Here is a 17,459-nt window from a genome sequence, read left to right as displayed (position 1 = left end):
ACTGACAGGCTAAAACTGCTGAAAGTCAAACACAAACATCAGACAAAACAACAGTAATAATCAGAGCTATGTGGCCTGGCAGGTTTTTACTGCTCGTTGACATTATTTGACCTCGTGGATATGTGACTGACATATGTACAGCCAGCAGAGGGCAACCTCACGTCTAGAAATCCATACTGACCATGCAGCGAACCACATCTACATATTTTCAGTAAATTAGCCTCCAGTGTAATCTCTTCACTACGCCCTGAGGAGAAAAATATCTTCATAGAAAGTCTTTTTTGTTCCTCCCTCAGTTTATCAGTCTTCAAAGAATCTCAGTTTGACTGAAGTGCAAATTGAATGTCACAAAACCCACAGCCTTCAAAAGCTAAAATAGCCAATACATTCTCATCATCACTGACATTTACAAGACATTTCTTTTTTAAAAGCCCCGTTTCATACTCCTCAGAAATGAGTCTTTTGATAATATTTTTTGACACAGGAGCACATAGGGTTCCTGCCCGTATGAGTAAATCAGTAAGTTCCAGCTCCATCCAGCTGCACACTGGAGAAAATATTAGTAATGGCTGTTATTTTTCACAAATCAAACCAGATACATGTTTTTCTAGAACTTTAAGGGACTGTTTGTTATTATTTAAGGGAAAAGCATTTAAATTTAAATCATTGGTTTTTAAAAAAAAACCTATTTTACAGTCAGTTGTTAGAGAAGATGCCACTTATATGCATATTTGAGGGCATGTTTTCTTTAAAAATCCAGCCACCTGCAGTGATGTGTCACTTATTTATGACCAAGGATTTGGGCCATATTTTAAAAAAAAAATTACAAATTAAAGTCATAATATTCTGAGGATAAAGACATAATTTTGAGAATGTAAAGTAATATTAAGAGAAAATAGTCGTAATATTTTGATGAAAAAAAAACTCATTTTACGAGAAAAAAGTTGTAATTTAACAGGAATAAAGTCATATTTTAACGAGAAAGGGGATATTATATTACAAAAAATATACATATATAAACATTGAATTACGACTTTTTTAAAATAAAATATGACGAATTGACCAATCCCCCCCCCCCCAAAAAAAAAAAAAAAATCCTTAATGGGGCCCTAAAACTATGGCAGAGTTTTAGGGCCAAATTAAGGATTTTTTAAAATTTATTTATGTTATTTTTGAGACTTCGAGAATAAAGTTGTAATACCATGAGAGTTATGCTGCAGTTTCACAAGAAAAAAAGTGTAACTTTGAATGAAAAAAAAAGAAAAAAAGTCGTGGAAATGAAAACATTGCACAAAAACTAAAAAAAAAAAAAAAAAAAAAAAGCCAAAAGCACAGCCAGCCTACAGCCTACTTTTTGTTCTCGTATAATTACGATTATTTTCCGTTTATTCTCGTAATATTACGAGTTAATTCTTGTAATATTTTGAGTTTATTCTTGAAATATTTCGAGTTTATACTCATTCGTAAAACTATCACTTAATTCTCTTTGTTTAATTTAATTATAACTTTAGTCTCGACATTTTTTAACATGGCCCTAATCGTCCTCTGTAATAAAACAAAGCCTACTGCTGTGTTGTTGTCTAACAATATAAACACTAAACTTTCTCTGTAAACCGCTGAACCCATAACCTTTTTGGCCTTAGCTGGCTGATCTTTTTGCGGATTACTAGCCTCATGCGATTTTCTACAATGATCTGAAAAAGTGCCCTTTCCTTTTTCCGCTGACAAAAAAAACACGAATTGTCCCGTTTATTGGCCGACGTCGTGACTCGTGTGGGATATCTCCGAGCTCGGAGGAGCACCTGAAGGCAGCAGCAGGTCGCCGCCCCCTCTGCTGCCGAACAGGAGCTGTGAAGAAGCAGCCGGGCCGCAGCGACAGACTGTGGGCTAAGTTTGTCCGCCCTGGCTTTCCATCACGAGTCCACGGGGGCTTTGTTTCATTGATGAACAACGAGCGTCGGTTTAAAATTCACACCAAAAGTAGAGGCGTTAGAAACGGTCAAGCACGTCCGTGACATTTCGGATAATTTGTGCAGAGAGACAGAGAGGAGAAGAGAGGAAGAGAGCGGCGGAGCGGATAAAAGTTGACACTTGGCTGTCATGTTTGGTACTTGTTGAATAGGCTTTGTGTACATACACAACACTGGAGCCTGTGTGGGCAGCGTGCTGGGAACAGGTAGGCAATAAAACACGGACTCTTTCAATGTTTCTCTGGTTATTCTTTTACTTTGCTCGACAAACAAGTGACCTACTGCAATGCAGAGAGTGTTTTACCTTTCAGGCTTTACTGTAAACAACAGCAATGTTAGTGCTAGCTTGGTTGTTGTCAGGGTAACTCTCGTTTGTGCATTTTTTTTTTTAGTAATTAGTTAACCTTTTTTGCTCATACAACATTGGAGATCCTGATCATATCAGATTGATTTATTTCAAAACCATGCACAGAAGACAGTGAGCAAAAAAGAAGAAAGCACTCAAAAACTAGTTAACAAAACAACAAAAAAAACCCAAAACAAACAAACTAGAAAATTACCTGAAAACTAGTTTAAAAAAAAAGTTTAAAAGAAAAATCAAAGAAAACAAGACATGGAAAAAATTGTTTAAAAGTCATAGTAATCCTGTAAAATAATTTAAAATATTGAATTTTGATTTTTCCCCCCCTAGCCTGTTTCCTTTTTCACCCTTAGACATTTTCTCTATCTTGAAAAAAAATCTACTAATTTGTAGCTCTGTGGTTTTTTGTCCTGCTGGTTTGTACGTAATCTTCAAAGGTCCCATAATGTAAAAAGTATGATTTCCATGTCTTATTTTATATAAAACAGATATAGGGACTTTTTGATAATTGTCTGAAAAGTCTCAAATCGCTTGTTCCACAGAGAAATGCATGCAAACAAGCTTTAAGGATCTCTTTGAATTTGTGATGCCACGACTATAGGCGACAATATAAAAAGTAGTGTCCATCTTCATAAAGTATACCCTGCTATTTGCACTGACACTTCCTGCTTCTCATGTAAACGGAACAAAGAAACTGTTACACATCTCTTTTTGAATGTGAGCATATATATAATATGGGGCCTTTACGTCTCTTTTCATTTAGCTAGATAATAACTTCAAAATTCTCTCTTTGCTGTCAGGGGTCTTCTTTATCACCATGAGGCTGTGACAGAACAAGGACAATGATGGCAGAGCTGGAAATTGACCAGTCCAACCTTCCACGTGTCCAAGAAGGTAAGGACGTGCTCTCAGACGTACCCAACTTTCCGCATCTACTGACTATTTAAACCATATGGGAAAAAGTGTGTGCAGGATGTAGTGTTGACTATCCTGGATAGACGTTGTTTTTGTTTAGCCCCTCCACTCCTCAGGGAGGTCAGAGGTCAGGGTCAGCTACTGAACTGCAGACATGGAGCCAACAGGGACCAAGTATTTGATTCATGGACAGCGAATATAAAGGACAGACTTGTCTAGCCGTCTGCTTTTAAGAGAGAATGAGACAGCTGACAATTTTCTATCGTCGCTTTTTTCCCTCATGAATAACTGGCCTTGGCACCAAACTGCAGCTTTTCTTCAGACCCTGTGTGTCTGTGACATATGTTTTGACTATTTGCAGAAGACACGGGTTCAGGCATACAGCTGTGCTGTATGCACAGAGCAAGGAATGAGATGGCTGTTTGGGAGATGTTACATCTGAGGGAGAAAGTGCTATCATCCAACATGAAGACTTGTACTGTAACATAAGTGAGGTTTAACTTTTTTAAAGATGAAACAGTTTGACTTGCAAGAGTCTCTTATGCAGGAAATATACCGCCCCAAACCGAATTGGGAAACATGGTAATGTAAATTTATTTTTAAAGTCACTTTGATGTACAGACCCAAACAGAGCAATCATTATTGCTCATGATGAAGTGTCTGTCCAGCATGTGAAGACACTCAGAAACTGAGAAATAACAAGTTGTAGTGAAGTTTAAACAAAGAGAACGAAGGATGCGTGATGATATAGGCACATCATCGTATGGGCGGATTACTGCTTTGTAATAATGAAATATCAGCATTGTCATCAGCCTGAAATGAACATTTCTGCAGACATGACACGTGGCATAATGACAGTTTAATTGTGAGACTTAATAAGTTAAAATAGCTCAAATTTTTCCTGGTTTTGGTTATTGTTAGGATTGTCTTAAAGAGAGCATTATACAAGCCTGTTAAAGTGGGATGCATTTTAAAGTTTTGTTTATAATGTGTTATATAAGAATAAATATGCTATGTTTTACTTGTATCCAAGGTTAAAGTAGTAGTAGGGGATGTTCTCTGCAGTTAGGTGGAAAACAAATGTTCATATATCGGCATGTTGTTGGAAATACTGTATCTTGGAAAAACCATCTGCAAAATGCCAACGGTCAAAAAACAAAGTGAAATGTTTTGTTTTGGGTTTTTTGGAAACATTCACACTCGCTGCAACAGAGTTCGTCAATCTTATACTAATGTAGCTCTTATGAACTAAATCAGCTGTATTGACTTGCATGTAAGTATTACAACGTTCCCAGGTAAGGAATGTCTAAGCTGTGGCCTGGGTGTTGAGCGTTGACTCAGTCTTTGGCATGTCCATACTAATGAATGAGCTCGAAATAGGTCTGCATGTCTTTTTATCAAGGGAGATAATTCAGCACTCTGCTCTTGTTTCCGCACACAAAGGGCACAGTGTGCCGCTTTGCATTTTTATGCTTTATCGAGCAGGAGCCAGTGCGCAAACAACACCAGTAATCACAGCAGTAAACTGCTCATTGAGACAGTTGTGGCATGTGAAGCAGGTGTCTGATCAGTATCATTTTTTCCGCTCATCATCTGCTTTTACCATACTTATTTGTCACATTGTGCTGATGTCCCCCTCTGTGTGGCATTGTGGTTGTTTATGTTTCAATTTCCTTAAGAGCTGTAGTTCCCCCGTGTCCCACTTCTCTGTCACTTTCCTCCTCATCTGACAGACTCAGCCAAGTCAACTTTCTTTGTTTTCGCTGCCCCCGTTATCAGTTCCTGTTTAGTCCCTCCCCGGGCTGCTCCTGATATAGCCTGATGTGCAGAGGGAATGCAGCTCCCACAGGAATTCCCCCACCTCCCCCCCGTTCCTAATTTCACTCTCACCAACTGACCCAGAGTCCCATTACCCCCCTCACCTCTCTTTGTTCTCCACTGGTCCAGTACATGAAGCTGGCTGGCCCACTTCACCTAGTTTATAGCACAGCACAGAGAGCTGCAGGATGAACACACACTTAGTGGTGAAATTTAGTGCGAAAAGCAGCGAGTAGAGAACAGAACAGACCAGTGAGGAGGAGAGAGAGACGGAGAGAGGGAGACAGCGCGTGGGTGGTTGGTGGGGGATTTTGGCTGAAAATAGAACCCTTGTCATTTTCTCCTTTCGCCGGTTTCTTTGTTTGGCAGGCACTTGCCACTGCTGCTATCCAAGTGGCTGCGAAGATGAAAGAGAAATATCTGTGTTTGTGTTTCATCGGCTGCTCCCTCGAGCTGGATGCCTGAGATAATCTGCATAATTTTGTGTGCAGATTATCTGTGATTGTCTGACAGTTCTCTAATGTTGATGGAAGCTCCACTAACAGATAAAGAGCATGCATTCACCTACTGGATTCAGTAACATCAGCAAAAAAATAGCTATACATATATTTGTAATGTGGAATATTTGTGAGACAAGAGGCATTAAAAGAGGAAATAATTTACTTTGTTTTGAATGTTTGGGCTTTGAGGTCAAACGGGTCGCGGTTTCCTGCTTTATTACATCCCTTTCTCCCACAGTCTTACTGCAGAGACAGTCTGCCCACACTGTTGGGAAACCAGTACAGTGGGTGGCTGCTAATATTCAGAAATCTTATCTACTGTTTCTTAGACAATCTATGGAGCCGCTAAAGCAACATGTAGGAGGAAAAAAAACATAAATGGTGGGGGGAAAATTGATGGTGAAAAAAAATGATGGTGGAAAATGAGAGTAGAGGGTGAGAAAAAACAATGTTGATGGAAAAAAAATATATATAGTGAAAAATTGGTGATGGGAAAAAAAAATTGATGGTGAAAAAAAAATTCTCTTGAGAAAATGTTAAGGGTAAACCAGAAACAAATTTTCACCACAAATCTTTTTTCACCCTCTAACCCCCCACCACACACACACACACACACACACACACACACACACACACACACACACACCATCAATCTACTTTGACCATTTATTTTTTCCATCATCAAAAAAAAATCTTTCACCATCTAATTCTTTTTCCCACCATCTAGCTTTTTTTCTCCCCCATATCCCTTTAGGGGCTCTGTACAATTTTACCTTTTAGTGGATCTTAGCGTCTGGTGTTCAAATGCAACAGCCAGTTTCTGTTGTCTGCCGGATCTTTGATTTTCTATCCTCTTAGGACACTGAGACGGCCTAACAGGTACCTTTCAGTACACTTATTAAGAAGCTTACAGCGCAAGATTTTGAAAACACGGAGCCTGGACTCGCACTGTGTCTCCATGTGCACACCCTGTCAGTCAAAACCTGTTTAGCAGTCATAATAACACGCTCTCCTTGTCCCTCCCCTGGAAGGGTAATGTGACCGAAGTTTAAAGGAGTTTGGAAAAACAAGTTAACCCACAATTCAGACACACCCACACACACACACACACACACTTGTGTGCGCACACACAGACAAGACTGTCATTCGCCTCCATTTTTCCCTTCCTTTCTTTCGTTACGCTTTCTGAGTTGTGCTTAAGCGTAAACTCATGTTTTGAGCTGTCAATTTGTCCTGTCGGATTAAAACCAAGCCTTGGACTTAATCCCTCCTCATTGACAGACTGGACACATAAGGGCAGAGGGGAGATCCATTTAGCGGATAGTCTCTTAAGCTCCTCGACAGGTGTAAGTGGTAATGCATGTCTGTCGTGGTATGGGTTAACTCGCAGTGTAGACTTATGTGGTCATTTATGGTGTAAACAGACCCTTTTGGTGGCTTAGTGCTGTCTGGGTGAATTCTGTGAACTTTGACTGTGGGGCCCCTGAAGACTGAAACATACCCAGAGCCTTATTCTCAGCAAGAGCATAGTTTTTTTTAAGGATTTGGAGCATGGAGTTTGACTAAGTTTTACCGCAAGAATGTTTCAGAAGCTTGGTATTTTTCAGACTTCCCTATTTACAGAACTGGACAAAGAGGAGACATCCTCAGTTTCACTTGTTATATCCACTCAGATGCAGTTCTGTAAATGTTGAAATAAGGGCAGCACAACATGCCAAAAAAGCTATGATTTTGACGGTGCAATATGAGTGGCGATTTTAGTGGGAATTGTAATTTTTGCATTCATTTTCAGTAAAAAATAACAAAAAAGGATGATAATGTGATTTTTCTGGGGTCTGTACAAAACAGCCAGGTCCCCATATACATCTGGAGTATGATTTGTAGGTGGGGGCATCTCTGTAGCACCACAATGCTTTATTTACAATGGTATCTTGTGACACATTTTACCTAAAAATTGCAGCTCCTACGATTTGGATATTGCACTTAGACATATTGCAATTTCCATAATATTTCAAATAATTTCGCAGCCCTGGTTGAAAGTGAACATTGCATTTTTGGAGCAGGTTCTCAGTTCTGGTAAAGTGCAGAAATAATAAAAGAGTATAGGACTCTGTGCATTTAGAAAAGTACAAATATGAACACTATAGACACTATAAACACTATAAATATGAACAAAATAGGTCAATAGCAAATGTGTCTTTGAAGAGAAAATAACACATACCAAGTTGCCTTTGAAATCACAAACTGAGCATGACGGCAAACACAGAGAAGCAGTCTTAAAGTCTGGGATGGGTCAACTGCTTGATGTCTCGTGTGTTTTCAATTAGCCACACACAGATGTTCACAGCTGTACACTGTAGACTCGATGCCACTCTTAAAATGAATCTTGAGGCCTCACGTTCGTTCTCGTCGTCCATGACAACATCCAGCGAATCTTCAGCTAGTGAGTAAACTTTCAGAGTGTTTGCTTGTCTTCTGTTCATGCAATTCTTTGTTTTAAATGTGTACTTCTTCTGAGAAAGGGATCGAAATAGCACAATTGAATGCTTAAAGGAACAATGTGTAAGATTTAGGGGGATTTAGTGGCATCTAACAGAGAGGAAGAACGCAGATTGCAACCAGCTGAAACTTCTCCTGGTTAGAAGTCTCTCATTGTTCAGGAGGTTTTTAGTGGGAGCTGAATTATCCACAGAGATCTCTACCTCTTCAAAACAAACAGACCAGGTGATTAAAACTGGTTATAACACTGACAAAAGCAGCTTCATGGTGCAAATCGATGTTTCTCATATGCTGTTTGGCTGTTGAAGACAGGTCATTGGCCCAGCCCCTGCTAATGTGTGCTCACATTTTTTCTCTGATAACTTAAGATCCAAACATTTCGGAGGTTTTTACAGGGAGCGAAATTATCCACAGAGGTCTCCTCCTCTCCAAAACAAACAGGCATGATGATTTAAACTGGTAAAAATGCTTCATGCAAAAAAAAAAAAATCCTTGTAAAAAAAAATGCTAATTTCTCCACTGCGCAAGGGGCTGCAAACTATGGCGTTATATGCAAAAACTTATCTAGAGCCAGTGTTTGCTTTGTCTATTCTACACTATGGTAGAAACACATGACAATCTCTGTGAACACGGACCGACTTCATATTGAGATATGAACTGCTCATTCTAAGTTACCAAAACCATGACAGTTCTTATTTTAAGGTGATGATACATTAAAGAAAACGTGTATATTTAATTACATTTCTAATAATATATTCCCCATGAAAATCTCAGCTTGGACATCTCCCTTACAGTAACAGGTTTACTTGCACAGTATTCCAGATATATAATCCAGTGGATCATATTTGCACATCAGCTGTTACAGGAGTATAAAATATATACAGGCTCTCTATAACAGGGTTAAGAGCTTAAGCAAATTATTGCAAATAACATGTGGCATTTATGTGTGTCAACTCAGCTCATAAACTGAATACTTGAGTATCCTAAGCATTAAGGGCACGGATGTAAACATATAGCCGTTGTCTTCACAGAAGTGCCCAGCCTGCTCCTACACACTCAGTGGAGGGATTAACAGTAGGACAGGTGTTTTTAATTGGCCCTGCGTCTGGCTCCGGCTGCAGGCTGCTTCCCTCTGCAGTGAGCTAAATCTCCTCCTAAACCGCTGTCTTCTGTCCTTTGGAAAGCACCGTTGTATGAGTAGACGGCCCCTTCGAGGTTCCCTGATGAATATCTGAGAGATAGCGGAGCAGTTTTGTGTGGTCACACTGAGCTGCGTGTCTGCAAAGAAAGAGGAAGTGAAGAAAACAGCTGGGCCGCAGTGCTGCTGACTGTCTGTGTTTATTTTCTCCCGAGTAACTTTCTGAGTTTGTTTGACAGACTTTAAACCCCCTTGGGCTTCTGCACATAGAGGCTATCGTGGCTCATTAAGGACTACTGTAAACACTTGGCATGCCTAAAGATGAGAATAACAGTCTACAGATGCTGACGCTATTAGGACCAACGTTCAGATCAAAGTGTAACGCAAAACTGTGGGTATTTACAAGCTTATGATCGAGTCTTAAAATGTATTCAGGTCCAAACAGCAGTTAACTGTCTCTCTCGCTGACTGTCCCTTTGTTTGACTTCAAACGTTTGCTTCACATAGTTGTTTAACCCATGGAAACCTGGATCGACACCATTTTTCTTGTGCTGCGTTCACTTGCCTTTACAAGTATTTAAACCTTCAAAATCGGAGCAAATCGGTTTGCTTTTTTTTGAGAACATTGGAAAAGAGGCAATGGGCAACTTGACAAGAACTATTCCACAAATTACATGAAATTTCTGTATTTGAAAAATTACTTTTTAAAAAAGCTTGGGAAAATAGCCCCTAACTGTATTCATAATTATCATGATTATACATTTATTTATTTTTTTTACATTACTATTTTTTTCTATGTACTTTTATAAGTATTTGTTCTTGTGTGTGTGTGTGTGTGTTTAAAGTTCTTTGTTTTGGTTTTTGTTTTTCAAAATTGTTAATGTAATTTTCTTGTACTTACTACTACGACTACTGCTATTTTTATAATTGTTAAATTTATTATTATTGAGCTCATCTTGGGGCATTTCTTTTTATGTTGCTAAATGTCTTTTCCCCATGTTTTTGAAAGAAATCAAAACAATTTGTTCAGATTGCAAAGGGTTAAATTCTTGTATCTACATATATAAAGTCCCCATAAAGCTCTTTGTTAGCTTTCTGACAAAGCAGGACAAGGCTAGAGAGCATTAATGACATGAAACTGATATATTTTATGGCCGTATCAAGCAGCAGGTGGCCAGACTATACGCTCGTTGGATAGGGACGGCTCCCTCTGAGAACCAGACAGAGCTGGTGTACAATAAGCTCTAAGCGAAAGCCTCAGGATTTACAGCAACCTTACAGATTTCACTCAACATACTTTTCAGCCATCTGCAGCGGCTCCCCAGTGTAAATGGTTGCTCGTAGTCATTCTAAAACTTTGCATCTTCATTTGGTAGTCATAGAGAGTGCAAACAACAAAACATGCAGCCTAAGATCTTTTAAAACACATTTTTACAGATGAGATCTTTCGTACTGATGTATACATAAATTGTGCATACACTCTGAGACACACACACACACACACACACACACACACACACACACACAAACAGAGCAAATCACATTATTGCTTTTTCAGAATGAGTTAGTCCTGTTGCTCTGCCGCTTCTAAACCCAATAACTTTGGGAGGACAGCTATATTTGTGACCACTCGGGTGTTGCTGTGGCACCCTGTAATGATGGGGATTTTATGAGAGCCTTTTTATATATTTAACAGGGAATTCATGCCAGAGTGGTGGATTTTTTTTCTTTTTTCTAAAGTTTTAAGGGACACTCCTCCGCCTTTGTCTGTAGAATAAACAGCCATCATAGCACACAGCACTTACAACCTATTGTTTCCCTTTAGACGGCGTGTTTCACCAAAAGTGCCACAATATTGTCTCTTTTCAGCTCTTGTTTTGGATGGAGCACAGGACCATTCAAGATTGTTTTTCTGTTGTTTTAGTGATCCTCAAGCTGAGAGAACTGCTCACTTTATCAACACCCATAGTCCCCCTCCATTCATGTTTGAACACTTTTTGGGTGATAGTGAAGTGTTGCTGTCTTCTGTTGTTTCAGTGTGCCAGTGTTTTGCTGTGCTGGAGGATGGAGTGTTAGCACACAACCTGCAGGAACAGGAGAGTAAGTACAAAGTCAAGTTACCATGTAAAAGTGGCACAACTGTACACTACAAACATGAAGTAAATTGTATAATGTGGTCTGTCTCAGCCAATCACCACTTTCTGTGTTCAGCTTTATCTTTTTATTTTGGAATTTAAGAAGGAATTTAGCTAAGGATCATACTTTGAAGCTATTACTGCAAATTTCTGATTTGGGATATATTATTGTATTTTAATATCTTACTAAGGCAGACACAGATAGTTACATTGAACTTCTTGTTTCTTTTTGAACTTCTTTTTGGGTAGCTTTTGGCTTTAGCAGTCATTGTGGTTTGTCTTTGCAGCTTTGTATGGACATGTAATTTGGTTTCTGTTTGTAGAAATACTCAGAACTGACATGCCTCAAACCATGTTTAAGTTAAGCAAAGCATCTCAAAAATCAACAGATTTAGACGAGAAGTAATACAGGAATTATTTCTTTTTTTTCTCTACCATACATTAATACTGTCTTATCGGCTGCATAATTCTCTCTGCCTTGTCTCCATAGTCGAGCAATTCTATACCACCAACATCCAGAAGAACCAGCTGGTGCAGAATGACATCCGTGTAGCCAAAAGACTGCAGGATGAGGAGGAAGAGGAGCATGCCCAGCAGAGCACCCTCTTCAGACAGGCTTCCAGACAACTGTAGGTGACCCCTGCTCCCTTAAACACTCTGGCTGTGTTTCCATAAACATATTTTACGCTCATTTTCAAGTATTGAACTAAATAACATGCGTGGAAATGGCAACATTAAAAAAAAAGTTGGCAAAAACATTTTGAGGTTTGCTTGAGGAGGTTTTGGCTTTATTAAAAAAGAGATGATGTGCTTAATTGGAAATGGAAATGTAAGTTGCCAAATTCATTTTGACAGGACAAATATTTAACTCACATGACTGATTACCTCTTTCTACTGTCTGCATCTTATATTGCATTAATTTGTCTAAATCATAGACAGCGTGAAACAAGGCCACTACCAGCATGAAAGAACAATTAAAATTTGCCCAATTGAAATAAATTCCTGAAGACTTATCTTTGTTTCTTAAATAGGTGAGATAGCCAAGGTGACATGTTTTGTTTTAGGTTCTCTGCCTCTACTTCTTCTACCCTGTTTACTGGCAGATTACAGCCATGCTAAAGGCAAAGCCTACAATGTGATTTTCTAAAAAACTGTGCTTGTGTAAGCCAGTTGCATCTGCTCCAAACCAGTTGATGAAAATGCGTGCAAATTCCCATTTATTTTTTGCAACATTTCAAAATTTGGTTTAAGTTTGCCTTACAGTTTAATGCAAACTACACTATTGAGATATAACAGCATGCCGTCATCATTTCCTGTATGTACCCCGACCCTACTGTAGATGTATATTCTTATTATTAAGTGTAAGAGGTCCTTCTCTTTCTTGGCTGGTTTATAGAGAGGAGGAAGACTTTGAGTATGCCCGCGTAATTCAGGAGGAGATCCAGCGCTGTGCTGAGGAGGCCCAAAGGAGGGAGCAGGAAGATGAGGTGAGCAAAACCATATGAAATCTTATTCAATTATGTCTGCAGCGAGTTTACATTTCTCAAAATAATGCATCAAGCATCTAGCAACTAGTGCTGCCCCTTAAAAGTTGAAGATTGGAATCATCATTCAGAGACCCCTCGGTCCTATGAGGTTACCTCAAGTTGAGCAGTCGTTTTATTTTGTTATTACTTTTTCTGTCAGTCAGTGTGCAGTGTACTTCGAGGGCAATTTTGGTCCTCAAATTTATCTGAAGAGTGAGCTCGCTGCACTTTCTTGCTTTTTTGGTACAAGCAGCTGCCTGGTAGAAGACAGGCTTTGCCCTGTCAGGCTCTGAGATCACTTTATCTTCTGCCTTCTGCTTGAACAATGGTGAATTAAGAGCTCACAGCAACTAAATATGATACACCCTCTATTTATTTAAAATCAGCGTGGCAAATATTATTGCAATGTTTACAATCCCTTGTCTGTGTAGTTAGCACGCATTAGCTTGGAGGGCTAACTTGGCTTGTTTCCTATATTTTTCGTGAATGTCACTGTCAGCCGCTAAAACCCTGCTCACTCTCAAATTCTCTTAAAGAAAAAATATTTTCACTTGCGTGGACCTTGAGTCTGTTTGTGTTCTAGTGTATTGTAAAGTAATTTGATTTAGACAGGGCCAGTGCGCAATAAAACATTAAACTTATATAAAACAAGGAGAGATGCATTGTTCCAGGTATTAACACAGTTGCTATTTTCCACCCATAGTCCCTGGGCTGGTAGGTGGAACAATTCAGTCCATCAAATTTTTAACAAAACATACAAACTATATTCTACAGCTTTACTTTAACATCATTCAGCTTTTAAAGTGTGAGTTAATGCACCAGTTAGATTTAAACAGATGTTTTGAACTTTAAATGCTCAAACCAGTATAATTCAGTGAAAAGAGTCCAAAGGATAGTCCTGATGTCACAAGAATCTGCACCCACTCGTCAATTATCTACCTACCACCCACCTCCGTATGATAAATCTTTTCAATTTGGAGATCTGCAGCCATCAGTGTCTGCATAAAACTCATTATCTCTCAGTCAGTGAGCTGCCACACACAGGCTGCTGTTCTTTATTTGAGCTTTTTAAGATGAATAGACCTCGTGCTTCCACGCTCACCTCTCTTTGCCCACAAGATATAATTTAATCACTCAAATTACTAATCAACCTGTGCATGAATACTACAAACTCAATATGCATTTGATCCACTTTTACAGTGCACAACAATTGACCAGAAGCTACTTTTGTAAGGTTCAGAAGGGGCGGGTAAAACGGCTAACAGCTGCCATAATAGCTCTACTTTGCATCTGTTGTCAGAATTAGTTTCATTTAACAGTCAAAACATTATCTACTAATCATTCAGTTCAACAGATGGGCTTGAATTTATGCCAACATGCATTGACCCAAATGCAGAGAAGCTCCTTGGACAGGTCAACTCATCGGACCATTACAGAGTTAACACATAAGATAAAAAAGCATGCCCTTAGATCACCTGACTCGCATGTTTTAAAACTGTTGGAGGAAACTCAGACGGAGCGGTGAGCGTCATTTCAGTCCATTGTGAGATATGATTGCCGGAAAACAAATCTTTATTTTGGCAACAGCAAAACAATATTGTGGAAGATATAGACATTCCCCTTGGATGACTGATGCAGACAACTTTATATGGAATACATTGAAAATCAGTGTTCCTTTAGCAGTCACTCATTTTGTCATTTTTGAATTAAAACCCTTGTGGTGTTAAGCTTAGCCTGAAACCAAAAGTTGTTCTGGCTAGTAAGAAGACACAAACGTGACAGAGTTTGTAAAGAGAAATATTTTGAGGGATTTGCTTCTGAAAGAGGAACAAATCCTTTCCTGTGGGTGTTAAGTTTCTGTCAGTAACCAGAGCAGAGCGAGACGCTGTACTGAATGGACAAATTCAGCAGTGATAAAACAGAAAGTTGGGCAAAATGAATACTTAAAGTGATACTCCACCCCTGCTATATCATTTTAAGTATCAAACACTAACCCACTGTTAGCCTGAAAGTTAAAAAATAGACATTCATTAGAAAAATAACCCCCTTGACATGAAATATCTTGTTTTTAAGTGAGTCCTTAAGACAAGTATACATAAAATACAGTACATGAAGCAAAACAACACAAATAACCCCCCCCCCTACACACACACACACACACACACACACAGACACAGACAAAAGCTTTCACAAAGTTGGCTGTAAAAAGTTGACTTCTTCGCACACAAAGTGGCTGTGGTCGGCTTGAACTCATGTCAGTTAATTAATTACAGAAGCAAGTTTTATCAAAGCACTCGTTTAAAACTTTTCACGGCACTATCTAGTTTGAGACACAATAGACTGTGTTTCTGGATAATGCTGTAATGGATTGTGTGACTCAGGAAATGTTGAAGCCTGTAGGAGTCGGTGCACAAAGCAGAAAATAGCTGCTTGTGAAGGTAGGTTAATGATTCGTTGCATCTCAAACTGCAGTACTGTGTGCAGACATAATCAGGAGGACAACCATGGCAATTCGCTCAAACTTTAAATAGCACCGGCGTTATCCGTAAACTTCAGCACATTCAGCACAGGGACTCGCAGGCTCACGTGGCACTCGGGACATACTTGTTTATCATTTAATTATCTCCCTGTTACCAGCAGGTCGGGGAGTATCATATGGTTCACTTTGCTCTCTCTTAGGACTAACTGAATCCATAATGAATGGCGGTTGCAGCAAAGTGCTGCCCTGGGCCTCTGCTGTATCCACTGTGCCGTAAGAGCACCGTATGAGCAAAGTCAGCTGTTAAACAGAGACGACCTGTCAGCTAGCCATCTGGATGATGGCTCAAGCAGTTTCTGTGGTGGTTGATTCCAGACATGGAGCATCAACCTCTTCATACAGAGCACACTCATGTGAGCACATTTAGCTTAAAGGATGCGCACACTCGACATGTGTAAAACCTCAACTGTGAAGCTTGAGGAAGAGGCAGGTGAAGTAAAAACATTGTTTAAAGTCTGATGTTTAATCAGGAGAATGACTCACTCTTAACTTTGTTACTCTTTCCATGAAGTAGTTTAACATTGTTACTGGATTTCCAAACAAGTTTGTCCAAACACTGCAGCTCAATTTAAAGTCGTTTTTTTCTGTTTTAGTTGAATGTCATCCTGATTTAAATTATGTGGTTCTGTACATGTTTTTTCAGTCTCTGTGTCTTAATTTTTTTTGGACAGCATTTGGAAATCTCAGTTTTTCGCACTTGTGTCTAAAAGAATTAATTATTGAAATCCATGGTGCCCACAGTCATGACATTCCTGTAAAAGTTTTGAAATTAGGAAAAATGAAAATGAACTGGGATTAACAGAATGTTTTGAGGAAGTTTTGAATATACATTGTTTTGGTTACGGTTTAAAATGTTGTTCTGAAACTCCCCAAACATGTCTAATATAATGCAAAATATGATTTATAACTAATTAACTAAGTGCAAACATCCATGGTCCTCTCAGGGTAAATTTTTAACATTTTTTTTGTTGTTGTTGTTTTTTTTTAATTAATTTATTCTACTGTGATTTTAAATATTCATATAAATTTAATGAGTAAAAAATATAAACACAACGCTTCTGTTTTTGCTTTCATTTTTCATAAGTTGATTTTTTTTAAACACACAAAAGACTTGTTTCTGTCAAATTTTGAATACAAATTTGTTAAAATCTGTGCTAGTGAGTATCATTACGACCCAGGTGTACTCTTGCATGGTCACAACAAGTGCCACTTTCAAATTTGGGGACCAGAATACAAGAGAAGAAAGTCTTGTGTGCATAAAAAAGTCTTAGATCTTTCTACTTGTGAAATATGGTAGCAAAAGCAAAAATGTTGCATTAATATTTTTGTTCAGTGAAGATAATACAGGGATTATTGACATTAATGTTTTCCATTTTTTTCAAGTCTGCATTCGTTGAACAGCACAAGATCTCTCCAAAAGTTTTTTCAATACAAAAACAATTCGTCTTGCACCCCAAATATGACTGAGCAACCAGATGGTTCCCATCAATCACCTCTCTGTTGTTCTAATGTTCACGCAGAAGTCCAACCCCTCAAGAAACGTCTTTATGTTTATGTAGCACACTTGTGCATTTCTGGACATCGGCTGCTTTATAAAAAACTAATCTGACTCCCGACCAATAGAAATGAAGCATTGAGCTGTGTAAGAAGTAGAGCATTGTGGGGGGAAAAAGCCAACTCTGCCACGAAACTCCCCAGCTGGTCCAGTGGATTGGTCTGCGTCACAAGGCCACGCCAGCATAATATTTTCCTTCACCCAGCAGTTTCCTTTTTAGAGACGGCTGCCTTGGAAGGGCTCATAAAAGCTCCTTGTTTGGAGGATGTGAGGTCAGAGACTGTGGGGTTCATTCATCATTATTAAAGGGTTTGGGTGGAGTTAAATGTAAAAAGCCTTACTTACCTGCTCGGTTAGAAGTCATGTTAGGTTATGCAGCAAATGCTACGAGAATACATCTATTCCTGTGTGGATGTGGTAATTTCTTTTATGAGTGTTGATGTTCGGATCAAATGATGAACTATTAACACTCCCGTTGGCTTACCTGGCTTAATGACTGGATG

At 38.9% G+C, this 17,459-nt stretch overlaps 1 protein-coding gene across 2 annotated transcripts in view; it reads left to right on the top strand.

Moving 5' to 3' along the window:
- The window catches only part of ccdc187 (coiled-coil domain containing 187), a 28,763-nt gene that overhangs the window by 2,852 nt on the left and 8,452 nt on the right, over positions 1-17,459 (top strand). The window contains exons 1-5 of one of the 2 annotated variants that reach the window (XM_042491241.2): positions 1,811-2,176; positions 3,132-3,225; positions 11,239-11,301; positions 11,827-11,965; positions 12,733-12,823. In XM_042491241.2, the coding sequence (XP_042347175.2) occupies positions 3,174-3,225; positions 11,239-11,301; positions 11,827-11,965; positions 12,733-12,823 (345 nt within the window). In that variant the 5' untranslated portion in view covers positions 1,811-2,176; positions 3,132-3,173. Of the gene's footprint in view, positions 1-1,810; positions 2,177-3,131; positions 3,226-11,238; positions 11,302-11,826; positions 11,966-12,732; positions 12,824-17,459 lie in introns of those variants that run through there. The other variant, XM_088081928.1, reaches the window with a different exon arrangement.

This window comes from Plectropomus leopardus, chromosome 9 (genome assembly GCF_026936395.1).
Source record: "Plectropomus leopardus strain MGB_pleo_1.0 chromosome 9, ASM2693639v1, whole genome shotgun sequence".
Classification (NCBI taxonomy): domain Eukaryota; kingdom Metazoa; phylum Chordata; class Actinopteri; order Perciformes; family Serranidae; genus Plectropomus; species Plectropomus leopardus.
The sequence above is the reverse complement of the archived record's forward strand: the minus strand, read 5'-3'. Positions and strand labels throughout refer to the sequence as shown.